Here is a 27,997-nt window from a genome sequence, read left to right on the forward strand (position 1 = left end):
ATGATCTAGCAGTGTGGTGTGAAATAAGTTCACAGTTCTGCTCCAAAATTAGCGTGCTGGCGTGCTGGCGTGCTATATCTGACACTCCACACTTACAGTCTACTGCGAATGCGGTCGGGCAAGGTTTCGGCCAATGCCGCCCAGAAGGGCCCAAAGGAGAAGAGCTAATAGGCTACTGGAGCACATCGCTTGCTCCAGTGAATGTGCCCAGGGTCACTTTGTGAGCCAACAGGTCACTGTACACCACGTGATGTGACTTCTCTCAACACCCTGGACAAACCGCTGCCAAATTTCACTAGCAGTGTGACCAGGTTAGACTTTTCGCGAGCGTCTTCTGTGATCAGTCATGCCTTTTGGTAAGTGAAAGCCATTGAAAACAAGCTATCCTTTGCTTCAGGGATGTTAAACTAGCAGCAAGAGACTTTAGCTTCTGTATTCGTTGTATACAGGTGTGATTTTACATTGATAGTTTGGTAAAAAATCTCAATTTTCCCTTTTTTACCTTCTAAATATAGTCAATCAGCGAAAACACGGCCTGTCAAATTTGGTCCTTTAGTTTCGCGCTGGAGCTACAAGGCTAATGTAGCTAACAAGTAAGCTTCAGAGCTAATTAGCATTGCGCAAACGTCTTTAAAACCACCTAAAGTTGTTAAATCATCTCGGAAGTATTTGCTTATGTGATGTTGATGTTATGATACTGGTGTCTGAACAAAACTGGGGCTTCGAGATCGCCGCTGCCATTGTTTTTAGCATATTTTTGTCCATTTTAAAGTCGGCAGGAACCATGTACGCAGGTCTGCTAGATTACTTAACAACTCAGCGTGGTTTAAAACGAGTATGTGATGAATTAGACATTAAGTTTGCACAAAGCTGATTGGTGATGCTAATATAAGCTTCCATTACGTGTTAGCTACATTAGCCTCATAGCTCTGGCGCAAATCTAAAGGAGCAAACTTTGGACGCCAAACGAGTTCTGGTTAGTGAGGGTTCGTGAGGGTTCGTGTGCATAGGAATTTTGCTTTTCTGAATAAAAGGCAATATTTTTTTGGTTGTAATCTCTTTAACAGGTGATGTGCAGGGTGGGAAGGGTCTGCAACGATCTATCTTACTTGTTTCCTAATCCTGGTGTCTTACAAGTCTTGGATGGACGACAACAAACTACACTTGATGATCTTTATAGAAAAGTGGATAATAGAAGGGCGATGTAGATTATCTTAGGCCTGAGTAGATGCAGCACAAGCACAGGTCAGGCTGGATTCCGTGGTAGGTTTTGGGGTAAGAGCAAATTTGTTAAGCATTAAAAAAAATAGTAAAACATCTACAAAGATCAAAAAATTATGGAGGGCATCATCAGTACCTCTCAGTCATTGCTAACAGGGCACTTGAACTGCTGTGCAGGTCGTGGTCTCCTATCGAAACAACATTAAAAAGGAGCTGTAAACAGATTTACGATGCTATTTATTGATCATTCACCATGTAGAGCCATTGTGCGCTTATGTAGCGTACAGCAAACTGATTTGGCTGCAATTAAAACACAGCTATGGTTCATCTCAGTGATTCAATGATGTTCAAATCTTCACAGAGGTTCAGATTGTGACTCTAGGGACCTCTAGTGGGCAGCCTGTGAATTACAGCTATGGGAATTTATGCTGTCAGTTTGCTATATTATATATATATATATATATATATATATATATATATATATATATATATATATATATATATATATATAATGATAAGAACAAGTAATAAATAAAACAGGTTAATATTTGGCTTATTGTGAATCTTAAAAGAACAGCTAGCATGAAGTTAAACTAAATGAAGATGTGTTTAACTGCTTTTTAAAACTAGTTATAGTAACAAGTGCCTTGACTAACATTAACACATATTTAAACATATATATTTGTATTTACATCTCTTGGCGTCTGTAGTGCAATTTAGAAGCATGCAAATAACTCACAGTGAGAGATAGCATGGCTTAAGTACAGCCTCCATATGAAAGTTGGGTTCTCTCAGGTCTCTCGGATGTGAGGGGTTTGATTTTAGAGCTGAAACCAGAGCAGCACAGCCATTGTACTCAAGGCTGCAATTAAACAGTCTGTGGAGAAAAAGAGAAACAAATCCTTAAATTGGTTGTAATCATGATCATTGTGATGCAGTAATTTTATGCCTTAAATTGCAGGGTTTTTATTATTTATTCATCTTAAAAAAAAATTTTTTTAGGTAAAATGTAATGTAGTTCTAATGACACTGAACAATAACAATAGCATGGATTAAATTACACATTTAGCAGTAGGTAGTAACGATGACTGCACTCAGCAGAGTAAAGTCAGTGCAATCACCATGCAATATTTATGGCTAGTGCATGGCCAGTGCACTCACTTTAGTTTCTCCAGTTTGCACTGTGGATCCCTGAGAAAACCAGAACGCAGAATTGATCCAGAGTATCCTAGTTTGCTATAGCCCAGGTCGAGTTCTCTCATATGTGAAGGGTTTGACTTCAAACTTCAGTTTGACTTGTAGCTGCCGTTTAGTAAAATGCATTGTTCATTAAAAACATCTCTGGTGTTTCCTTTATTATGGGTAACACCGATGACGCTCGGTAACACCTGTGACACCTATGGAGAGATAGAAAAGTGGATGTTTCTACAGAGTGACCCATTATTATTTCTTCAAACCAAAGAAGGGAGATTCTGATGCTGTGCAAACTCACAGTCACTAATCACAAAAAAAAAGGTTTAAACTCACCGTTTGCTTAACGTTTGCGTTTCTCTCTCCACAACAAAAATGTCCATCTCGATTTTTGCTTTTGCTTCTTGATCAGACTGACAGGTTTATCTGGAGTGAGGCATGTCACCAGCAACACTGTGTCCAGCGATTAAAATCGGAACAAGTAAGTAGGAATGTGTTGGAGGCGGAACAACACCGAGAACAATCACCCTCCTCAGCAGTTAATTACATAATAGCATACCTCAGCAAAGTATTATTAGCTATTAGCTGTATTAGCTGGGGCGGCAAATATTTATTATTGCCCACCCCTAATTCTTCAGTTATGTGAAACTAAAGTCTATTCACCAGTTTCTTGTTCAAATTTTCCTGTTCCACCTCAAACGAAGCAGCGGTTGCATTCTGGTGTGTAGATACAGACGTCCACGCCGCGGTGGTCCAGCCAGGCACGTCAATGGTGCTGCCATATTGGGGAGGTCAACATCGCTGCTGGACTGCATTCAGTTACAGAGCGTCAGTTTCAGAAAGATACTGTCCAGAATTCCTGTTGATGTGATTGTTTCTCCTCTGGTTTTATATGAAGCTTATTTCATTTAATGGTCTCTTCCGGGGTCTTAACTTGATGTAGTAGGTATTTATTTACAGTGATGGTTAAAGCTTTGTAGCGTAGTTGTAGTTACAGCGTTCCTTAACCCGTGTAGATATTCATAATAGATTAGTGTTTGAACCTTTTTACACAAACCTAAAATTAGATTCTTATTTGCCAGCTTCTTGTTCAAATTGTCCAGGTCCACCTTAAGTGGTGCAGCTTCAGGCACCAGAAAGTGACAGCTGCATCATTTAAGGTGGAACGGGAAAACTCACACAGGAATCTGGTGAATAGGAAGCCCATCTTCAGCTCCGCCCTTCTTACTGTGTTCTGGGGGTTGATTTTATTGTTCTGTGTATTGAGATTAGAAGTGATTCACTCACTGATGGATTTGCTGATGTGTGTGAGTTGGTGTTTAACGTCAGGTGCAGACTGAATACTGTCCTGCTGGTCTGGACGGATAATTATCACCATCAGTTATTAAAGATATAGAAGCTAACGAGAGCAGCAGTGCAGCCCAGATTAATCTGAGTCTGAGGATTAGAACTAAACAGATTAGGTGAAAATCGATAAAGTAATAAGGAAGTTGTGGCTGATTTAATCCTGAGACTCTTCGCCTCTCAATACAAGTGAATCTGTTCACACGCCGATCTTGACCTCTCCAACATGGCGGACACGCAGAAGTATCACCCCAGATAGAGAACAGCAGACATCGCAGCATCTGGGTACATAGATCTATATTCTGGGCGCCTCAGGCATCAGAACTGCTGCACCACTTAAGGTGGAACGGTAAATTTAGCTAGCCAGCTACTGAGACATCAGCACACTAGAGGTTTGTGAGGCTTTTTTATGAGGAAAAGGGCCAAAATAAACGGAACTGATAACGGTTAAATTCTCTTATTTGTGGGTTTGTTTGGTCTCTCAGCCGTCACACCAGTTTTTGTCTTTCCTCATGACTCTGTTTGGAGTCTCTGAAAACCCTTTGTGTGGAGGGTCATGTAGCCCCAACACTTCGCCCTTCTCCTCTATCTCAACAATTGTGACTACCTACCCCCTAGACAACTGGGCCCAAGTCTACACTTAGCCCACTGCTGTCCCCAGATGCCCATTACAAGATCACGACCCACAAGATCATTTTCGTTTGCCAGCAGTGATTTATTCAGTTTAAGCACATTCAACACACTAAAAGGTGCAGTTCGGTTTATTATTGTTATAAAAACTGTGTTTCTGATTTTATTGTAAAGAGAAAGCATGTTAATCCAGTTTATGACAGAAGATCACAGGAGGCCTTAAAAGTGTCCATCACACTGTAGTTTCACAATCATGTTCCTAAAAAAATCTAAACTCAGTTGCACCCAAGAAATACATAGAAAATAAGTTTTACACTTTAAAAGTGTTTAATTTTATACAAAAATAATAATAATGTCACTACACTTATGGTTCTTCAAGGGTTCTTTAGTAAAGGGGATAGTTCTGTTGAGAACCATGTGTTCTGTATAGAACCATTTCATAATTTTATACTAACAAAATATACAATGTCAGTCACTACACTTAAAGAAGATGGTTCTTCAAGGGTTCTTTAGTAAAGGGGATGGTTCTGCTGAGAACCATATGTTCTATATAGAACCATTTCATAATGTTATACTAACAAAATATACAATGTCAGTCACTACACTTAAAGAAGATGGTTCTTCAAGGGTTTTTTTTTTAGTAAAGGCGATGGTTCTGTTGAGAACCATGTGTTCTGTATAGAACCATTTCATAATTTTATACTAACAAAATATACAATGTCAGTCACTACACTTAAAGAAGGTGGTTCTTCAAGGGTTTTTTTAGTAAAGGGGATGGTTCTGTTGAGAACCATGTGTTCTATATAGAACCATTTCAATGTTTTTATTTAAAAATATACAATGTCAATGTCAGTCACTATACAAGTCCTTTATAGAACAATTGCATGCTTAAAAGGTTCTTCAGATTGATGGAGAAAGTGGTTCTATACAGCACAGAAAAGCATTCTTCTATTGTTATATCATAACAATAGCAGAACCCTTTTTGGTACTACATAGAACAACTTCCAAAAAGTTCTATAAAGAATCATACACAACACATTCTTCTCAATCTGAAGAACCATTTCACCATGCAGAGGAACCATTTTAGCTCGAAATGGTTCTATACAGAACACATGGTTCTAACAGAGCCAATACCTTTACTAGACATTGAAGAACCAGCTTTTTAAAGAGTGCAGCAAAGCATAGAATCAGTAATCATTCATAAACATCTCCTTTATGTACATTAAGGTTCTTGTTTTGATGGTGTTTCATGTACAAGGCACATGGGTTCTTATATTTTTTAGTAACTGTTGCTGCTACGATTCCACTTTACAGTAGTTCTACAGTAGAACCAAGTTATTATATTATATATATTAGTGTTAGTGTTGAGGAGTTAGACGCGCTCACATAAGTGCAAAGCATTATATGACAGAAATGTGAAAGAAAAAAATGATCCTAAGATCTTTAAAGAGGAATTCCGTTAATTTTTCCAACTTTCTGCACAATTCAGTGGTCTGACATGCAACCAGAGCCATTCAGAGTGGTGGAATGGTTTATTGTAGAGACTTCCTCACAGTGGTGGTGATGGGAACCAGGCGTCACCATGAATACAACACAAATATAGCCATTTTATTTACCATCCAGAACCACCAGAGAACCCACCCGAGTCTTCTGGGCTTTATATGGAATGTTGATGATGGGAAAGTAGCGGAAAATCTAAAAACACAAGCTTTTGGGGGAACTATTTAAGTTGTGATACTTTTTTAATCCCACAAACGGGGAAATTCCACCTCCGCATTTAACCCATCCGTGAAGTGGAACACCACATACACACCAGTGAATATTTTGCCTTGCAACGGCCATAAGTTTCATACAAAAAATGGTGTCTCACAACCATTCATAACTATTCCATGTAGGAACTTTCTGTGAGGAGCTTTTAGAGGTGGACGTCTGGTTCCCATCACCACCACTGTGAACAGTTCTGACTCGGTAAGTTTCTCTAGAACTGAGCGTTTCACACCAAACCGCTCTGAACGACTCTGTTTACATCTTAACCACTTAATTATGCAGACCTCCTGAGTTCCTCTTTAAGGTGTGTGTGTATTGTGTAGTATGTATGTATGTATGTATATATATATATATATATATATATATATATATATATATATATATATATATATATATATATACACATATATACCTATATACATATATACACACACACACACACACACACAGAATATAAGTTAAGGAAAACAAATAGGACTCGACAGCATTTGGTGTTTGCCATTTGATTGGTCATTCCAGTGAGCCCTTAGCCATGTGGTCAGTCAAGTGACACCAGTCATCTTTCAAACACAACTGAAATATTATTTAGTGTATCTTAGAAAGGAACGAACAGTACTACCCACCACATGTAATGTCTGCAAAAATCACTTGGTCCCACAGAGTCCAACGTCAGGAAGAGTTAATAAGCTGTAGAGTGTCAGTGTCCACAAGATTCAGCAGCAGCTGGACAGCAGGTTAGATTCGCTCCTTTCTGAAAAGGCTTTGGTCTAATATTTGTGTTATGGAATATTAAAGTCATTGGTTTAGCTGCTTGAGGTATTCAGCGATGATCCAGAGGCTCAAAGCCACATGCGAGTTGTTCTTGAGTGTCAGTCACTGTGTGGGCTGTTGGACAGCGTCTGTAGGCCGGCCTCCATGCTGTCTTTGTGTATGAAGCCTGGCAGCTCGGCTGCTAACAACACCTCCAACACAGAGGGCTGAGAAAGACAGAGACAACCGGTATAAACTTGACTGAGGCCTGATCCCATTTCTTATTTTTACCTCTATCCCTTGTTTCCAAGTATCTCCTTGCCCCCTGAAACTGAGTTACAGGGCAGTGGTTGAGATCTTCCCTCTGAAATGAGACCCTCAAATAAAAAGAGCATCACTTCATTATCAGCTACTAGCGCCGCTCTGTAGGCGACCCTGCCCGTCTGCAGGGACAGCAGAGGAGGGGAAAGTTCAGCTCCTCACTGCTGGGCTTTAGTTACATTTAGGGATCATACGCCTTCAAAGAGGGGGGCAATTATTTATTATCACCCACCCTAATTCTTCAGGTGATATGAAACTGAAGTCAGATATTCTCCAGATTCTTGTTCAAATTTTCCCGTTCCACCTTAAATTGTGCAGCAGTTCTGATGCCTGAGGCGCCTGAATGTAACTGCACCATTTAAGGTGGAACGGGAAATTAAGCTTGGTAGCGAAACATCAAAATACTACTAGCGATTTTTTAAGGACCATAATACACTGAAAATATATCCTACTAAGATAAAAAATGATAATCGTCATTTTTTAATGGAGAAAGTTCTCACATTTTAATTTCTTTGGTCTCTTGCTCAGCCATCTTGCTGGTTTCTCTTTATTTCTCATAACTCTCTGTTTGGAGTCTCTGAAATACCTTCATTTGGAGGGCCATGTAGCCCTAACACTTCACCCGACCCCTCTACCTCAACAAGAATCAGGACACCCTACCCTACCCCTAAATGTGAACGTTGTAAAACAGAGGGGTAGGGCTAAGTGGTAGGGGCGAGGGCTGAAATGGGATTGGGCCCAATTCTTCCACTAGAGGTCACCGTCTTCACTGACAACCTTAGCTACACATTTCCAATAATACAAGACCAGACTTCGTTCTAGCTGAACGAGAGACCTAGAAACGCAAAGCTCATTTTCATGGGGTCTAGAATAGATTTACAGCTTCAACGTACCAAAAACATTTTCCTCATAATGCTCGTATCTATTCACCCTCGGTTAGAGCTCCTGTGTCTTTAAGCCCCGCCTCCCGATCAGCACACTGTGCTCTGAATGATCAGCTCACCCACTCTGGTCTGATTGGTCAACAGCCAGAGCAGCACTACTCTACTCTTACAAAGGTGTCGGTTACATGGCATCGGTTTGAGCCAGAGTCCAATCCTTACCCTACGTTCACACTAGCAGTCAACAAGTTTGCGTTGTCGCGATTGGGCGTGTATATGGTCCAGCTTCCCGACAAGAAAATATAATAGCCACAACAAACACTATTCGTTATTAAATATGAATCTTTAACAATTAAAGTTAAACCAGTGTAAATAATATGTTGTACAGTTTATTAAACATTTCCACTCCTGTGTGAAATGTATCTATGGCATATATGGTACACTGAGTGGCGACATGGAGGGAGAAGTCTATGCGTTCACTCACGACACACTGTCCCACTGTCACGTTGGGACAGTTATCAGAGTGAACTAGTGCTGGCTATTTTCAGAGCTGAAATTACGGCGAGGCCATGAGTTTGAGGAAAACATCTTAGTGCAAGAGAAGACTGGGGCCAAACAAATAACTAAACAAACAAGCCACAAGACATCTAAAAGTTACCCAGCCCTTCCTGCAGGCCTACCTTCAGTCCAGTGAACACCAGGGAGACGTCATGCAGCTTAAACTGCTTCAGCAGGTCCTTCAGTTCATTCACTACAGTATAGTCAATACTGCTGACGTGGTGACAATCCAGCACCGCACTGCGAGGAGGAGATACTGATAGACAGAGAGACGGAATAAGAAGGTAGCTTGTGTTGGATTGGATATATGGATATGTGGGAGTCTCTCACCATGTAGTGCGTGTGAGCGCAGGACTCCGCTGAGGTGCTCTATGGCAGGAAAATGCAGGCCGCTCGCCAGCTCCACCACAGCGACCCCATGGTCAGACATCTGTGTGTTGAGTTCACACTTTAAACACTTAATTCAGTACAGCTGCTTCAGAGATACAGGGGAGTACATCTGCATAGCTGATCACTGAAGCGCTTAAACTTTATTATTTGTTTTTACCTTAAGACTTGTTGTTATTACGGATGCATCGATAAAGATGCTGCTATCAATATCGGCCCGATCCCACGCTCATTTACTCATACTCAACCTCATCCGAGACCAGCTGGTAGTGCTGCCAGTAAGGGAGGGTCTGCTCGCATAGACGAGTGTTGCTCATGCTGTGAGGTCACTTTAAACATTCTGCCTTGGCAGATTCCTGCCAGGAATGCACTGTACGAATGCACCATTATGTGAACAGGGCAAACAAACTCAGACCCTCTAAACAGCCCCAAAAACAAACCGAACTTTTCGCTGGGTGGAGCTCAGGGAGGAGCACAGCCGAAAACAGAGCCCACCGCGGCAGACACTTCAGTCGTTACAGCGCGACAAACAGGAGAGCAGCAGGCATGTCTGTAGTTCCTCTCACCATCTGAAAGGTCAGCTTTATCAGAGAACGCTGCCCACTTTGCGAGTGCTGCACACACCGAGTGGTGTGAAAGGGGTCTGACTTCTAATGGAGTTCTCTGAACAAGAGGTGGTCTGAGATCTCATGAGTGCTAAAAAGGACCAGAAAGAAAACGCAGTCCTCTTTATAGTTCACTTACGCTGAACACAAAAAGAACCGAGGTCGTTTGATGTGAAAACACCCTCAGCCACACAAACACAATCACAACGGCTTCTCCAATATGGATGGAGACATGTAGGCTAACAAAACGGAGGCGAAATAGTCAGCATCTGTTACCAAAGTCCACATATGCCAACTTTACTCTGTTTTGACCGAATAGAATTATGACTTAGAATTAACGCACTTCATTTAAAATCAGGTAAATTTACAGTAATGACTACTTAGTTCTAAGTAGGTAATTTAATATGGTACTGGACTCTACTGCAAATTATTCAGTAACTACTATGAATTATTCAGTATCTAAATGATAGTAATGTGTAAGTTCTGTAATTGAGAGTGAAGAATCAGACCCACATGAACAACTTCTGAATTAACAGACATACGCAAAATAATGGTACTGAGAGTAAAACAGTAAAGCCCATCCTCTCAACCATCCAATCCCAGTTATGCCTGAAATTCCTTTAAAATCAAGTGTGTTTTTGCTTCATCTTCAATGCTAATTATGAAATATGGTGGAATTTCCATTTTCGGACTGTTCTCCACAGCTCACCTTTAGCTTAGGCCTGGAAACCACATAAAGCAGCATCAGCCCTGAAACAGCTACACCTGCCACAATTCCATACTGCACCTCCCAGAAACTGACCAGGAAGGTCACCAAGAAGGGCAGCACGTCCAGCTCTGAGACAGAGGAATAAGAAGACACAGAAAAAGACAGCGGAAAGAAGAAAGAAAGAGACCAGACAGGTTAATTAACCAATTAAAATCCCAGGCTTTTTCTCGTCTCAGTTCGGTGTTGAATAGTAATATTGTAATTAAATTAGAAAATGAAAAAAACATATATACACATACATTTTAATCATATTTCAAATGAAATTTTTGTATTTGATTATATTGATTATATTGATAAAGATATCAGGCAATTTCCAATTTCTCTGCATTCTTTGTTACACTGTCAGTCAGTGGTCAGGACCCCCACAGAGCAGGTATTATTTGGGTGGTGGGTCAGTCTCGGCACTGCATTGACACTGATGTGGTGGTGGTGTGTTGGTGTGTGTTGCGCTGGTGCGAGTGAATCAGACAGGTTTTTAAACACCTCAGTGTCGCTGCTGGACTGAGAATAGCCCACCAACCAAAATATCCAGCCAACAGCGTCCTGTGGGCACCGAAGGACTACAGGATGACCAACACAAACTGCAGCAGCAGATGAGCAGTCGTCTCTGACTTTACATCTACAAGGTGGACTGACAAGGTAGGAGTGTCTAATAGAGTGGAGGGTGAGTGGACGTAGGGTTTAAAAATCCACTCGTGCCAGCCCAACACACATTAACCACCACCACATCAGTGTTACTGTTAGTTTGGTTGAATTTTATTATATTTAATTAAAAACCCATAAAATTATGCCGCCGTCAATGTAGCACAATGCAATAATACAGTTTTACATTTACTTCGCATTAAGTCAAATGTAGTTGATCAGCCAAGACATATTTAGACCAAAACAAATAAAAGTACAGACAAAAATTTAGCTTTCTTGTTGGCTGCTAACACTGCTTTTAGCTACGCTAATGTACTTTAGTCCATGTTTAAAGATAACAAAGAGTCATAGTGTCAGAAACCACATGATCAAGACTGTTTTGAGACGAGTGTGTGGTGATTTACGTACGAATTAGCACCATGCTAATTAGTGGGCTATAAGCTTAAATTGTTTGTTAGCTACATTAGCCTTGTACAGTACTGTGTGAAAGTCTTTTCAAAATCTATTTATTTGTGTGTTTATTTGCTGAGAAAAGTGTTGATATAAACTATATATATATATATATATATATATATATATATATATATATATATATATATATATATATATATATATATATATACACACACACACACACACACACACACACACACACACACACACACACACACACACACATATATATATATATATATATATATATATATATATATATACATACATACATACATACACACACACACATATATATACATATATAATAAATATTGATTTTCTGGATGTTTGTGTGTGTGTTTACCCATCTCCAATCCTCTCCTCGAGGAAGTCCAGTATTATATGTAGTTAAAGAGCAGCTCCTGGTTTGACCAATCAGTGCTCAGTAAATTGAGCTCATGATGTCATTGATGATATTAACGAGTCTCTGTGGCGGCTGTGAAGGTGTCCAGGAAAAATATGAACCCAAGAAATTCTTGTTACTTTTTATTGTTTTTATGTTTATTTGAATTATGAATACGACTTTATTCTAATGTATATTGTGATAAACTCACTGCTGAGGTCAATTGTTTAAAAATTTACTTAGATGCCTAAAACTAAAAAATAGCACAAAATGAAAGAAGTATATAACATGAATGAATGGGTGATAGTGAACTGGTAAAAAGAGTAAGAGTAATAAGAGTATAAAGAGGATGATGGTTTGCTGACTCACTCCTGACTCTCCAGATTTGCCGCACAACTCTAAAGTCGAACGTTGGAGCAACGGCACAGATGATAACGGCAGCCAGAGACGCTTTGGGGATGTAGGAGAAGAGCGGCATGAGGAACGCCAGAGATAACAGCACCACCAAACCTGAGAGAAAGAAAGGGTCATTTAAATGCATTATGCCTTAGAGCTCAATAACAATAACAACATGGAGAATTTTTACATTATCTATATTATTCATATGGATCATTCCACCTAACTGATTCGACGTTTTTAATATTACTAGCGTTAATGTGTTAATGTGTTCACCTGTGAATATTCCTCCTGCAGGGGTGCACACTCCCGTCTGAGAGTTTACAGCAGTTCTTAAGGGAAACAGACAGAACATCTGTTTACACTGGAGCTACAATGCTAATGTTAGCAGTGGAATGCTTTACTCTTCCAATTAGCGTTATGTGGGTTTTCTGCTTCGCATGTCATGTTCTATCCACAAAAAAGGCTAAAGTCCTGGATTCTGCTATCCATTATTACAGATGACTGTATGTATTAGTGTCAGAAACCACATCACTCAGTCTACTGACGAGCCTCGTGGCTCCAGTGCAAAACAAAGGCAGCAAACGTCAGGTCTTAAACGTCTCGGCTGATTTGGAGTTAGCCAGGAAACCGCGTACGTATGATTCACTCGCTTTAATGCACGACACACACCTCCCGAAGCTGCCAGTGACGGGATACGCTGAGACAAAAGAGCCCAAGATGTTGGTGAGTCCTGCAAAGACACACAACAGGCAGGGTTGCCAGATTGCTTCTATAGTTCACAGCTAAAAGTGTTTAAAACCAGCCAAAATGCACAGAAAACAGACAAAAAGCACAAAAAACAAGGTCTTTTTAACCGCAATACAAAATGAAACAGCAGTTAACCAACATAACATCAGTAATAAGCTTCCAGGGGTGACCTGCCTGCAAAGATTTGCAGAGAAGTATTTAGGCTGCCACTAGATGGCGCAGTTGGTCTTTGCATTTGTATGCGTATTTCCACAACTTGCAGTGCTTGACAAAATCGTTTTAACATCATTTTCAATGCGCTGAATATGGCAGGGCCTATGACGCCATGCAAGCAAAAATACAAATGAACAGTAATAATATTACAACACTCAGCTGAACTGATTACAGGCCTATCCGATTTCAGACTGAGCTGGATGATGACATTATGTCAGGCCCAAAAGCACATCCATTACATCAATAATAAACTGGGTAAGTTAACCACTAATGTTGGTCCTGAATGATACAGATGGGCGGGGCAACAGCCTCCTCTCCACAAGAGAGCTTATGTCAATCAAAGTGTTGGCAACTGTTCGGAAGTTTGGCCTGTTCGGAGTTCAGCTGCATTAATAACTAAAGCAGGTCATTAGATTACAGCTTGTTTACTTTTTTTGAAAACCAAAAATAATGACAGTGGAGTTCTTCCCTGCCCGATCCAACTAAGATCTGCCAGATTGGGTGGGTTCCCGACACTGGCGACACTAAAGCTCATAGACACAAACTAGGGATTCATTCGTTCATCGGTTCACTTTGATTTTGGTCGATTTTGGGCGGGAGGCAGGGGCGTGCACCGTTTTGGGCCAATTAAAAAGCAAATAATGTTTTCTATTGTGATTTTGGCTCACACAAAGTCCTGGGAATGCGATAGTATGTCCTATATGTTCATTTAGCCCACCTAGTTTGAGCATCAGGCTTTAGAAAACGCTAATAAAATCATCCAGCTACTGTGGAGAAATATCAAATTCATGTATCCCTAATTAAAACATGAACAATACACACCGATTGCGAAGAACTCCTGGTTGGCATTAATGCGGTAATTATTCTGACTGCCTGAAAAACAGAGAGACAGAGAGAACATATAGACAACAGACTGAAGACAAGGTCTGAAAAACTTCTCTACAAGCCAAAAGCAACAGTAACTATATTTTTTCAAAGAAATATTGGACAGTAATATGTTCCTTAACCCAGAACAGCCATGTTTGTACCTGGGGGCAGTCGTGGGCTGAAGGTTAGGGAACCAGCCTTGTGACCAGAAGGTCACCAGTTCGATCCCCAGAGCTGACCATGCATGACTGAGGTGTCCTTGAGCAAGACACCTAACCCCCAACTACTCCCCGGGCGCTGCGGATAGGGCTGCCCACCGCTCTGGGCAAGTGTGCTCACTGCCCCCTAGTGTGTGTCTTCACTAGCGTGTATGTGACGTTTCATTGCAAGGATGGGTGAAGTTGTGGGACTAATAAGGGTTTTACTGCAGCTCTAATCAGATCCACCTGATACCCTCATTCAGAAGCTCTCAGAGCTGCTATAGATAAAGTGAAAGAGAGATGTGCCCATGTTGTAGAACCAAGTTCATTTTGGGAAAATGTACAGATTATTTTCTCCATAATAATTCAGATTCCTCATAATGGGGCGCTATTACCACTGAACTAGCACTAGAAACCCACACAAGAAGGAGCTCACGAATGCATGTATGGCTGCCGTCTAAACCCAATAAGTGATTTTAATTTAATCAGCTCATTATAAAATAAGGCTGAAGACGGAGAACTGAGAACTGAGAACACCCACACTGTCCAGGAGTCAAACAGTAAAACCACTTGGCTCAACTATATGTTGTGCAAAATACCCGATAGACTATGACTACCTTAAACTCTAAACCTCAATCTGCATTGCAGCTCACACGACTGCTCTAAAGCTACGTTCACGTTACAAGCCTCATTGCTTAAATCCGATCTCTCGGCCACGATGGTTCAGACTCGTTTAGGTGATTCAAATCTGTCATTAATGGGACAAACCGTCCTGGAATGACCCTCATGAGCTCCTCCTACTCAGTAACGTCACGTGACTGAATCACTGCATCATCAGCACAAACTAACGAGCAGAACGAGCTTCACTGAGAAGATTATTAACTCTGATCAGCTCTCAGCTTCATTATTAGAGCCAGACGGAGGAGAAAAAGGTGAGATGAGCTGCTTTTCCACCATTTACAGGCTTTAACGTCTGTTTGGCGCTGCTGCCAGAGTAACGCTGAATTATGATCACGCACAGCAGAAAAAAGGACACAAATTCTGATCTGAGCGTCATATTAAAGTCACATAGCCAGGAATCGGATACGTATCCGATCTAGGACCTCATATGAAAGCTGGCTCAGATCAGATTTGCCCTGAAAATATCAGATCTTTGTGCCACTTCAGCCTGGTAATGTGAAGGTAGCCTAAGATGGGTTTGGAAGTCTGATATTGCTCAAATCATGTAGTGAGAATAGTTCAGTAATGATGTAACTGACTGCTGTGGGCTTCACATCTGGATGAAGTATTTGAGTGAAGAATTTACATTGGATTCATCTCCTCTCGCATATGATATATAACGATACTGTTGCAGTACATGAACTATTGCCCTGGAGTTAATAACATGGTTTAATCCAAGCTGAATTAAGGTCTTCAGTGTCATGGGATGAGAGTGATCATGTTTACCAAATGCTTTAGCAATAGCGATGCTTTCCAGCACTCCCATTAGCGGTATAACAGCTAGGCCGCCTCCCAAGTCCTGGTAAGAAAAACAGCATGGTCAGTAGAGTCACATGATCCAACAGTCTGCAACCGTTCTGGTTGTGTGCGATAAAATATGGTCTGATTAAATTAAACATTGTTGTATGTAAAAAAAATACTTGGGTATTTGTAGGGATGTAGGTGAAAGAGTGAACCAAGAACACCTTACTAGAAACACCCAAATTGTGTTGCCACCAACTGGCCACTTTATTAGAAACACCTACCTGGTTCTCTTGTTAACTGGCCACTTTATTAGAAAGACCTACCTTGTACTTCCACTCACTGGCCACTTTATTAGAAATCCCTACCTGGTTCTCTTGTTAACTGGCCACTTTATTAGAAAGACCTACCTTGTACTTCCACCAACTGGCCACTTTATTAGAAACACCTACCTGGTTCTCTTGTTAACTGGCCACTTTATTAGAAAGACCTACCTTGTACTTCCACTCACTGGCCACTTTATTAGAAATCCCTACCTTGTACTTCCACTCACTGGCCACTTTATTAGAAAGACCTACCTTGTACTTCCACTCACTGGCCACTTTATTAGAAACTCCCACCTTGTGCTTCCACTCACTGGCCACTTTATTAGAAACACCCACCTTGTGCTTCCACTCACTGGCCACTTTATTAGAAACACCCACCTTGTACTTCCACTCACTGGCCACTTTATTAGAAACACCCACCTTGTACTTCCATTATATAGCTCTATAATTATAGACTGAAGCCTCCCTCTAGCTCATTCATCATTGGGCAGTTTCTGACTACAGCACTGCTATTGTTTGGGTGGTGGTCCATTCTCAGCACAGCAGCGGCACACTTTTACACACTGCTAGGTTAAGACCCAAAAAAAACCAGACGAGCGGCTCTCTGGTCAGAAACCACTCATGAAGAGCTGGAGGAGGACCAACAGAACTGTGCATCAACAGATGCAGCTGCAGTCTGTAAATGAACCAGCAAGGCAGATATACAAGAGAGGGGTTTCTAATAAAGTGGTCAGTGAACGTGTGACACTGATGTGTTGTCTGTGAACTGACCAGCAGGATTTCGTTGAAGGACACATGCGTGCCATTGGCTGTCGTTTCTGAGAATGATGGAGGTGAGAAAGGAGGGAGTCCCTTAGCGGTTTTGCCGGTCAAGGTAAAGATATGGTAGTCTATGACCTCAGTGGAGTATGCAACACACGTCGCTGCTATGACGACCAGAGCATTACGAACTGTGGAAGAAGAAAGGACATATTACAGAAATATTATCAGTGCAATATCAGTATATTCAAACTGTAGCATTAAGATCACCCTTTACTGGAACTAAGTGGCCCAAACCCTGAAAAACAACCCAGCCCATTATCCCTCCTCCACCAAACTTCACTGTTGGCACTATGCATTCTGGTAGGTAGCGCTCTCCTGGCATCCGCCAAAATCGTCCATCAGACTGTCAGATAATTTCTACTGCTCCAGAGTCCAGGGGCGGTGTGCTTTCGGCCCAATCCCATTTCACCCCTTGGTGGTACTACCCCTAATAACTCAGTTCCAAAGGGTTAGGGTGACAATCAAAAACAAGGGGTAGGGGTAGAAAGAAGAAATGGGATTGAGCCTTACACCCCTCCAGCTGATGCTTGGCATTGCACATGGTGATCTTAGGCTTGTGTGCAGCTTCTCTGCCAATGAAACCCATTTCTTAAAGCTCCCAGCACACAGTTCTTGTGCTGATGTTGCTTCCAGAGACAGTTTGGACCCCTTTAGTGAGCAATGCAACACAGGATGTTACATGCCTCAGCACTCAGTCTGTTTGTGTGGTCTACTTTTGCGGAGCTACTATTGCTCCTAAACGCTTCTGTCTCACCATAATAGCGCTTACAGTTAGCAATGGGTGTGGCTAAAACACGCAAGCTCAAAAATCATATCTGACTGACTGCACTTTCGGTCTTACGGGCAAAAAGTGTGTGAATGCTATTTTTAAGCTCTCGCACAAGGAAAAATGGGCACTCACTGGTGGCAAAGTTCCATACGATGCCCCTGGCGGCCTGCACCAGACTAGACGGGCTGTCCTCCAAGGACCTCAGGGTGCTCTTCATCATCGTCACCATCATCAGGAAAAACAGACATGACACACCCAAGATAACATCTCCAACCCTGAGGGAGAGGAGGACAACAAAGTAAAGCATACAAACAACACAAATGAATCATCTAGTATTTATGCATTGAAAGATATGAGTTGTTTAGAGAAGAGTCTGAACACGGTTCCACGAGCTCACCTGGCCTCAGGTATTCTATGAAAAGTGTAGTAGACCTGCAGTACGAACTGCCGCGGGACGCCCTTCAGACCTAAAATATTCTACACAAGCATGCAGAGACAGTCCTTTAGCTATAGTGCACCAAACACTTTACACCAGCAACAACGACAAATAAACAAAACCCTACAATTAACGCTCAGAAGTCGATATATTACTGTCACTTTTGCTTTCTATGCTTTATTTTATTACTTGTCAAATGATTGAAATAATTAATTGCAAGAAATCACCTTTTTCATGTAGTTAATCACAATCACATTTATTCGCATCAAATTTCACCTTTTTGAACTTTGAAATTGAAATGTGTCATAAACTTGAACAGAAATGTAGATCAGTCCATTTTATTACTTCATTGTTGAGATCAAAGGCATCAGGACTGCTCACCTTGACCTGTCCGAAGCCGATGGTAACAGCCGCTGCACAGGTAAAGCCCTTTATGACGGGGTAGGAAATAAAGTCCAGCAGGAACCCTGTAAACATCAGCAGTTCCATCAAGAAGCTTACAAAGAGACAGAGCTGGTCTCCAGTTCAGAACAGGCCAGGTCAACTTAAAACAAGGCAAACTTCAAGCTGCAGTATGTAAGATTCGGGGTTTTGGAGACCTCTCTGGTGAAGATGTGTAATTGCATGCACCACAAAGAGGCGCATATATGAAGCACTTTTCTTTTCTTTGCTTTAGGACCTCCCGTCACCCAATCAAACTGCCGGATCTATTGCTACTCAGTGGTCCCGGGACGGTTTCATTTTCATTATGGGATGTTTTCCTTGTATCTTGGACACAGAGTGGCGCAACTGTCTGACTGCCTGATCGTCAGGAGATCATGAGTTTTAATGGCAGTGATGCCACAGCGTGTGGTGGGAGTCTGAGAAGAGGAAGAACTCAGCCCCCCAGTCTTGAAGCATCATGTGAGAGGGTGGGTGGGTTTAGTGATGACCAGATTGGTGGGAGGAGGACATTTAGTAAAGATACAAAAATAAAACTCAACCATCAAGGACGCAACTATTTCTATTTTAGGTAAGCTCAACTTAAACCACACACATACACATATACACACATACATTACACACACACACACACACACACACACACACACACACAGTACTATGCAAAAGTTTTAGGCATCTAAGCAAATTTAGAATAAAACCGTATTCATAGTTCAAATAAACAAAAACAATAAAAAGTAACAAGAATTTCTTGGGTCCATATTTTTCCTGGACACCTTCACAGCCACCACAGAGACTCGTTAATATGATCAATTACATCATGAGCTCAATTTACTGAGCACTGATTGGTCAAACCAGGAGCTGCTTTATAACTACATATAATACTGGGCTTCCTCGAGGAGAGGCTTGGAGATGGGTCAACAAACACACCAACATCCAGAAAATCGCTGTTTATTATTCATACATCATTATTAACTTATAGTTACATTTTTAGTATAATTTTATAATTTACTATAATTTTATGTTATATATTGTCAAACACTGTCAAACTGAAAATTATAAATGATTATTAGTAATTTATCATGGAATAAATATAATTAATAATATAACAATAATAATAATAATAATAATAATAATTCTTGTTCTTGCCAAAATAACTGATTGGCATCTAGTTTTTGTAGTTATTTTAGTACTGAAATATTGTATATAATGTAATAATTAATATGAAAGTTCTGAACAGTGTAAATATTGGAATGGAAGTGAAAAGTGCTGCGTCAGTCTACGCTTTACACTTTCAGCTGGTTTCTGGCCTAAAATGCTATATTTGACTCTGTATGGCTTTCACACATTTACTGCTGACCAGTGGTCATGTGCTGTGCGGGGCTTTGGCGCTGGATCATATGTTAGCGTGTGGATATTCAGCAATTCTGAACAGGAAATAATCAAAGCAAGTGGAGATTTAAAAAAACCTCACTTCTTCTTTAGCCAGCGCTCCCTCTTCCTCTATCTGCATGTAGGAATCTGAGAAAACGGACAAATGGACAAAAGCAACACTTCATAGCTAAAAACAGCAGCAGCCGCCACCTTGAAGCCTGGATTTCACTCATACTTGCCGTTTACGCAACGCTAATTCAGCTTCAGTACTTGTTAGATACATTAGCCTCGTCGCTTCAGTGCAGAACTAAAGCAGCAAACTTCACACACCAAGCGCGCCTTTGCTGATCGACTACATTTGTTGTATGGGTGAAACTTACCGAGCCAGAACTGTTCACAGTGGTGGTGATAGGAACCAGACGTCCCCCTCTAAAAGCTCCCTCACAAACATCAGAAAGAGTCAGGCGTATATTTCAAAATATATGCACTTTTATGTTGTGTATCAAATACTGGTCATAAATGCCTAATACATGGATCTCAATATCGCTGATGTTGCAAGAAAACCTCGTATCTCCAAAATGGTAACTTTACAGGAGAAGGAAAAAACCTACTCTACTTTTAATGTAAGTCAATGGAACCAGACGTCTTTACCAAGTACTTTTAGGTTGTTTCTTTTGGTCCATTCGGCAGGAAATGTACATAGAATGTAATTTGAAAATAACTATTGTCCTTTATGTCAAAAACTGAAAAACGTCAAAAAAATGTTAACATTCCATATAGACACGTGTAGGTTCTCTGGTGGATCTGGATGGTAAATAAAGTGTCTATATCTGTGTTGTAGTCATGGCGACGACTGGTTCCCATCACCACCACTGTAAAGACGCCTGAACCATTTCACACCAAACCCGTCTGAATCTCTCTGTTTACATCTCAACCAGTGAACTGGTGAGAAGTTGTGAAAAACTTTGGAATTCCCTTTTATGTAGCTGACCAGGTCTTACCCAGTCTGAGGAAGGCCATGGCGGTCTGGATGATTCCACATAGCAGCGTCAACAGCACAGCATACACGGGGTCTCTTTCGATGTAATAGGAGCACAGCAGCGACATGATGGCCGTCGGGCCCAGAGTGACGTCCTTCGACGTGCCGAAGACGCAGTACACAAAGCCACCCATGAAGGCCGAGTACAGGCCGTACTGCAGAGACAGAGACGGAACATAAGAACATTATGTCCAAAAATATCCAGACACCATTTCTACCAGTGCCATGTGTGGGTTAGAAGCATATAAAGCCCCCCCAGCATCGGGCTGTGGAGCAATGGAACTGCATTCTCTAGAGAGATGACCAGAACTGACCATCTTACATCAGTACCTAACCCCAATAATGTTCAATCAGATCCTTACAGCAATGTTCAACACCTAGTGTAAAGCCTTCCCAGAAGAGTAGAGGCTGTTACCGATGTAAAGGGGGACAACCTTGCTATTAACACCCTTCTTTTCAGGAAAAATGCTGGTTTCTACAAACTTTTGGGCATAAACTAAATGAACAAGGTACTTAGAACAATAATGACCAGATGCCAAAGTGTTTATCAGCCAGATCATAAAAATATCTACTGCATTCTGAAGTTTTACTTAATTTTGCAGGTCCTTATGCCAGCCTGATGAGCATCAGAGAAGATATCTGCTGTTCCAAAGTAAGGAATAATAGAGGTAACACTTTCTATGAATGTCACATTTGTAAGCATCCATAAAACACATTCATAACATGTTATAATACATTCATATTTATATAATATAAATATTTATAAGAATGCATTACACATTACAGCCATACTTGTTGTACATTATGAATTGTTAACATAATGCATTATAAGCACTGTTCATAACAAATTATAGGAGATCATAAGCTGCATTAGTCCACTCTAAGTAAAGTGAAGCGTCCTGGACTAAAGCCTCCTTCAGTGAGGAGGGTGAGGCTTCAAGTTGAAGTATTTACTGAAGGATTTACTGAAACACTAAAACACAATAAAGCTCATTACAGGCTTCAGATGTCAGAGTTTAAACTAGAGCAACATCAGAGTTTCACCCAATGTGGGAAAGTCAATGTTCACCACTGTTAATGTTCACCACTGTTAATGTGCACCACTGTTAATGTGCACCACCATTAGCCTGGCACTGACTTAACACTGCATATCCAATAGAACGGCAGCAGAAATCAGCATCACTGTACTGTAGTGTAGTGATGTTACAGAGTGAAGGGTTCTAGCACTTGACGTTAGAACCAGTGAAACCTCACTCTTAACACTGGAGGAGGCTTTAATACAGTACGCTTCACTTTACTGAAAGTGGACAAATACAACACAAGTTCAAGCCAGAGGCGGACGATACAGCAAAAATCAAATATTGCGATACTTCAAGAACGATTCACAAACACACAATATGCCACGATATGTCTTTCATTCAGACATCTGATGAGTTGGAACAGAAGAAAAAAAGAACCATTAGTGTTACATTAAAAAAAATTCTATCAAAAGTTGTGAACAGATTCCATATTCGGAACTAAATCCAGTTAAACGCGACTAATTTCACGCTCTTCATTCAAAACGCTTAACGATAATGAAAGCGTGTGGCTAAATGAGCATCATGCTTACCAAAACCCATGGATAGGCATGACTAGATGCCTCGGTGGGTCCAGCCAGGCACGTCAACGGCGCCACCATATGGGGGAGGTCAACATCGCTGCTGGACTGCATTCAGTTCCATTACAGAGCGGCAGTTTAGGAAAGATACTGTCCAGAATTCCACTATTTCAGGAATATTGCTCTCAGAGAGTGAGACAGGATTATATAACGGAGGGAACGCAGTGATCCACGCTCATGTCTGTGTGGTGTTTGTGTAGATGTGGTCGTGTGGTTGGTGAAGCTCAGAGAACCTGTTGCTGTGATTGTTTCTCCTCTGGTTTTATGGGGGCTTGCTGATGCACCATTTAAGGTGGGGCGGGGAAAGTCGAGCAAGAGGCTGGCTGATGCACCATTTAAGGTGGGGCGGGGAAAGTCGAGCAAGAGGCTGGCTGATGCACCATTTAAGGTGGAGCGGGGAAAGTCGAACAAGAGGCTGGCTGATGCACCATTTAAGGTGGAGCGGGGAAAGTCGAGCAAGAGGCTGGCTGATGCACCATTTAAGGTGGAGCGGGGAAAGTCAAGCAAGAGGCTGGCTGATGCACCATTTAAGGTGGAGCGGGGAAAGTCGAACAAGAGGCTGGCTGATGCACCATTTAAGGTGGAGTGCCGAGAGTTTGAGTACCACACAGTGACGGTTACAATAAATGGGACAGGAAGTGGGGAGCTGAGTCAAAGTTGAGCTGGACTGATAAAAGCACAGGAAGCTATACGCTCAAAAAAACAACCTTCCTGTGCAGCAACACATTCGGAAACAATAAGGTGTCGGGTTTTAAGGTGGAACAGAAGAATACAGCTTTCAGAGACACGGTTAAAGAGAAAGTATGGTGAAAATAAATATTCAAATATTTCCCCTCCTTTACCCCAAACGCCGTCAATCAGCCAAGAAGTGCTCCGTGACTGAAGTTCCTCCTTCAGTTTTACACTGAAGCTACGACGCTCATGTAACTTTGCAACACACAATGAGAAATATCTGATGTTGATTTTCTGAGGTTTAATAAGTTGTCGCAGAAAAAGAAGCAGCACATTTAAAAATAGTGTCCAGAACTGTTGATCATCATTTTTGCATTTCCCACTGGATTTAGTGCAGTGCAATTAAATGCTAAACAGGACGAATCTTTGACGATGCAGTGAAATTAAAATGAAGATCTCCTGGTCAAAATAAAAAAAAAAAAATAAAAAAAAAATCATAATCTCAATTATTTTGGTGAATATTTAGATCATTAGATTTGACTTTGGAAACTTTCATGCATTAGCTAAACTTGCCTTTTTAACCGTCCATTTCCTTGAACTTTAAACGTAACTCAGAAACAAAAAAACTGAATTTAAAAATAAATAAATATGTTGTTTAAAAATGAACAAAATAATAGTGTGTATAAATACATACACACTGAAATAAAAATATTACAAAAATACATACGCTTAAAATAAATGAGATCAGACCTACTCAAACCTACTGAAAATATGTAAAAATACTAAATAAAAATAAATTCGATGAGTTTGGGTTTTTAAGCAGGAACGCTGAAAGTAAAAGGGGCGCCTGGATTTATGACACGAGACAAAACAGAAGCATTACTGTGAAACGTAATGCAGCACAATAACCGCTTTAGCACAAGTGTCTTGTTTGAATAATCGTTGGAAGGCAAAACCTGTAGCCAGTAAAATCTGATTGGCCAGCCCTGATAATAAAGAAAATGAATAAATATATTTTTAATACTTTTTTTTTTAATTGCTGAAAGCCACTTATGACAAAGCCGACCTGACAATACATTTTTTAATAGTTCAGTTAATAGTAAAATAGTTGAGTTCGCAGTAAATAAAGATGAAACGGTTACAGTTTACGCCACAAAATCCAACCGTGATTTCATCATTTTTCACACGTTTGCGCTGTTTTTTGTGACTTTTTTCATCTGAGGCTACAGACGGCGTCGGCAGCGTCTCTCCTTTCTGCTTCTGTTTGGCCGAATTCCGTGCAGGTCTTGGTGTTTTTGGGCTGCTTTTAATACTTAACATGAGCAGAGGCTATAACCTGCTGGTCTTGTGCTCCTCCACTGTTGATCTACTACCACTCCATCTGTTTGAACAGGGCAGTGTTGTTCGTCACTGTTTCGGGCTTTTCTGAAATGCCCTGTGTATAAATGGTTCTCTCTGCAATTAAACACACAGTTGTTCCGTGTTCTGGACGTACTGACAATATCCACAGTATAGTGCTGTCCTGTAATTTATCATCAATTCATCACACCATGATATTGATAAATATCGCTATGTTGCCCACCTCCACTTACACCCTACCAATTAGCATCGTTTCTGCTTTTATGGCTTTAAGAGTCTGAAATTCTGTACAGTACACAACATACTGACAAGCGCAAACTCATTTCTGTTTAGATTTTAGTCCATATTCGCTGTAACACACACTGTCGAGCAAATGTGGTTGCTGTTGGAACATTTTTATCAATTTTTATTTTTTTATATAATTTAACCAAGCCTGCTGTCCTTTCTAACCTGACCAAATTCCATGACGGACAGAGCAAAAGAAGTGCTCCAAACTGGCCAGGAATAAGATCTCATTACATTGATTTCCATTGAAGGCTCAGACTGTTTTTGCCTTCTCCTGTAAAGCAAAGAAACAGTGAAGATTTACTGGCTAGCTACCATTCGAAGTGTTGGTCATTCATTACCTGAACAGGTAAGCCAGCCACCTCTGCGTAGGCCAAACCCTGAGGGACGGCGGTCAGGCCCACGGTCAGTCCGGCAAGCACGTCCATCCTGAGCCAGGTGAGGTTGTACCTGGGCAGCCAGGTGAGGATGGGGAAGCAGGTGCGCAGGGCAGTGAAGGAGCAGGCGGCCGCCAGCCTGTCATTCAGAGAACGCTGACCGTCCATGGGGTCAGAAAACAAAGGCTCCATCATCTTGTGGACCTCACCTAGACAGCAGACTTTCCTGAGGTCTTCAGCTTTGGTTAACAGCTGGAACAGCTGGGTGTGGAGGGAGAGGAGCGTTGAGGATGGCCTTGTCGGAAGGAACACAGAGGTGACAATCCGGCATTGATGTTCCAGGATGTGCCGATTTCCATATACTGCTGTTTTAGTGGGCGGAGCTGGACACAGAGAGAGAGAGAGAGAGAGAGAGAGACAGAGAGACAGAGAGAGAGACAGAGAGAGACAGAGAGAGAGAGAGAGAGAGAGAGAGAGAGAGAGAGAGAGAGAGAGAGACACAGAGAGAGAGAGAGAGAGAGACACAGAGAGAGAGAGAGAGAGACACAGAGAGAGAGAGAGAGAGAGAGAGACACAGACAGAGAGAGAGACAGAGAGAGAGAGAGAGAGAGAGAGAGTGAACTCGAACAGAAGCTCTTCTGCGTCCTCACTCAGCTGAACACTCTTCACATGCTCAGCTCTCTTAAACCCTCGAGTTGTTGTGAAATCCAAAGAACGAGACTCTTGTTCCAAAGTCCACCCTCATCTTCCGGTCACTGGGCATATCTAGAACACACACCATACAAAACTGCTTCATGATGGTTCCTAAATCAAATATGATGCTCATCCATGATGCTTTGGTATCAGTCATATGACGTTGGCGTAACAACAATAAACACCTTTATCATGCTGTAAAGCTATAAAGACGGTTCTCTGAGGGTTCTTTAGTAAAGGCAAGGAACCATGAGTTCTATGGAAAACCATTTGGTTCTTTGCTTGGTGTAACGGTTCTTCAGATCGGTGGAGAAGGTTTTGTTTTTGGTTCTGTTTAAAAGGGGTTCTTTTATTGCTACTCGCTTGACATTGTAACAATAGCAGAACCCTTTTTGGTGCTACACAGAACCATTTCCAAAAAGGTATGCTCTATGTAGAACGTGTCGATGATCTATTATTCAGCTAAAGGGTTCCACTATTGTGACAATAGAAGAACCCATTTTTGGTGCTACACAGAACCACTTGCTAAAGGGTTCTATACAAAATGTGATGGTGAATTAATCTATTATTAATCTATTACCTTATTCATCAGGTTAGAACCACGAACGCTCAAAGAACCATTTGCATGCTTAAAGCATTCTTTGCATGGTGAAATGGTTCTTCAGATTGATGGAGAATGTGTCTTTGAAAATGGTTCTATACCCCACCAAAAAAGGGTTCTGCTTTCGCTATAGTAACAGTACAATAACTTCTTTTGGTTCTACACAGAACCATTTTCAAAACATATTACTATCAACTTGAAGAACCATTTCACCATACAAAGAACCAAATGGTTCTATATAGAACCCATGGCTTCTTGCCTTTACTAAAGAACCCTTGATATAACCATCTTTAGAGGTTATAGCAAAGGATGCTTTAAGTATGCAGGTGGTTCTTTGAGTGTTCATGGTTCTATCCTGACAAATGGAGAAACTAAATAATAGACCAACACGTTTTACATAGAACCCTTTAGCAAGTGGTTCTGTGTAGCAACAAAAAGGGGTTCTCCTCTTGTTACAATAGTGGAACCCTTTAGGAGAATAATAGATCAATACGTCATGAACTGCATAGTTCATAGCATTCTGCATAGAACCTTTCTGAAAATGGTTCTGTGTGGCACCAAAATTGGTTCTGCTAATAATAAAGGAACCCTTTTTGTTGCTAACCAGAGACAATTTACAAAACAATACCTTCTACACCAATCTGAAGAACCACTACACCAGGCAAAGAACCAAATGGTTCTACATAGAACTCCTTGCCTTTACTAAAGAACCCTTGGAGAACCATCATTATGGCTTCACAGCATGAAGAAAGGTCTTTATTGTTGATATGCCAACATCATATGACTTATTAACCTATGCTGCGCTGATGCTCACGTTCTACATAGAACCTTTTCAAAAACAGTTCTGTGTAGCACCAAAAGGGGTTCTGCTGACAGTAAAGGAACCCTTTTTGTTCCTAAACAGAGCCACTTTCCAAAACACTACCTTCTCCACCAATCTGAAGAACCACTACACCAGGCAAAGAACCAAACTGTTCCACACCATTCTAGACATCCTTGCCTTTACTAAAGAACCCTTGGAACAAAAAAAATCATTATAGCTTCACAGCGTGAAGAAACGTCTTTGTTGTTGCTATGCCAACATCATATGACTTATTAACCGGTGCTGCGCGGGTATTAGAGGCCAATAACAGCAATAACAGAGACACGCGCGTCTTACTGCACTCAAGCCAGTAAACAGTCAGCAAACAGGAGGCAAAAGAGGGTCTCAAACCTTGATGCGCTCAATGAAATCTGTTCACAGGCGGCGTTTCATCGCCAAACGCCTGGAATTACATTACAAAACAGAATCACGGCCGCGTCCGGCTGCGGTTTCCTTCGCCGAGCAGCTCAAACTCAGCCGACGTCCTTTCGTT

General features: G+C 41.2%; 1 protein-coding gene across 2 annotated transcripts; it reads right to left on the bottom strand.

Moving 5' to 3' along the window:
• Positions 1-6,560: 6,560 nt before the first annotated feature.
• On the bottom strand, positions 6,561-27,996 carry slc26a11 (solute carrier family 26 member 11). Of its 2 annotated transcripts, XM_017683225.2 has the most exons (16): positions 27,856-27,996; positions 25,313-25,731; positions 20,961-21,153; positions 18,526-18,611; positions 18,106-18,185; positions 17,841-17,983; positions 16,889-17,067; positions 15,777-15,849; positions 14,086-14,136; positions 12,973-13,033; positions 12,577-12,632; positions 12,274-12,414; positions 10,365-10,492; positions 8,994-9,093; positions 8,786-8,919; positions 7,023-7,130 (listed from the first exon to the last, which is right to left on the bottom strand). In XM_017683225.2, the coding sequence occupies exons 2-16, from the start codon at positions 25,541-25,543 to the stop codon at positions 7,023-7,025; spliced, it is 1,764 nt and encodes a 587-aa protein (XP_017538714.1). In that variant the 5' UTR covers positions 25,544-25,731; positions 27,856-27,996. The 2 variants fall into 2 exon arrangements, with proteins under 2 accessions (XP_017538715.1, XP_017538714.1); XM_017683226.2 differs by lacking the exon at positions 27,856-27,996 and having other exon boundaries at positions 6,561-7,130; positions 25,313-25,543.
• Position 27,997: the final 1 nt, after the last annotated feature.

Source organism: Pygocentrus nattereri, chromosome 25 (genome assembly GCF_015220715.1).
Source record: "Pygocentrus nattereri isolate fPygNat1 chromosome 25, fPygNat1.pri, whole genome shotgun sequence".
Classification (NCBI taxonomy): Eukaryota; Metazoa; Chordata; class Actinopteri; order Characiformes; family Serrasalmidae; genus Pygocentrus; species Pygocentrus nattereri.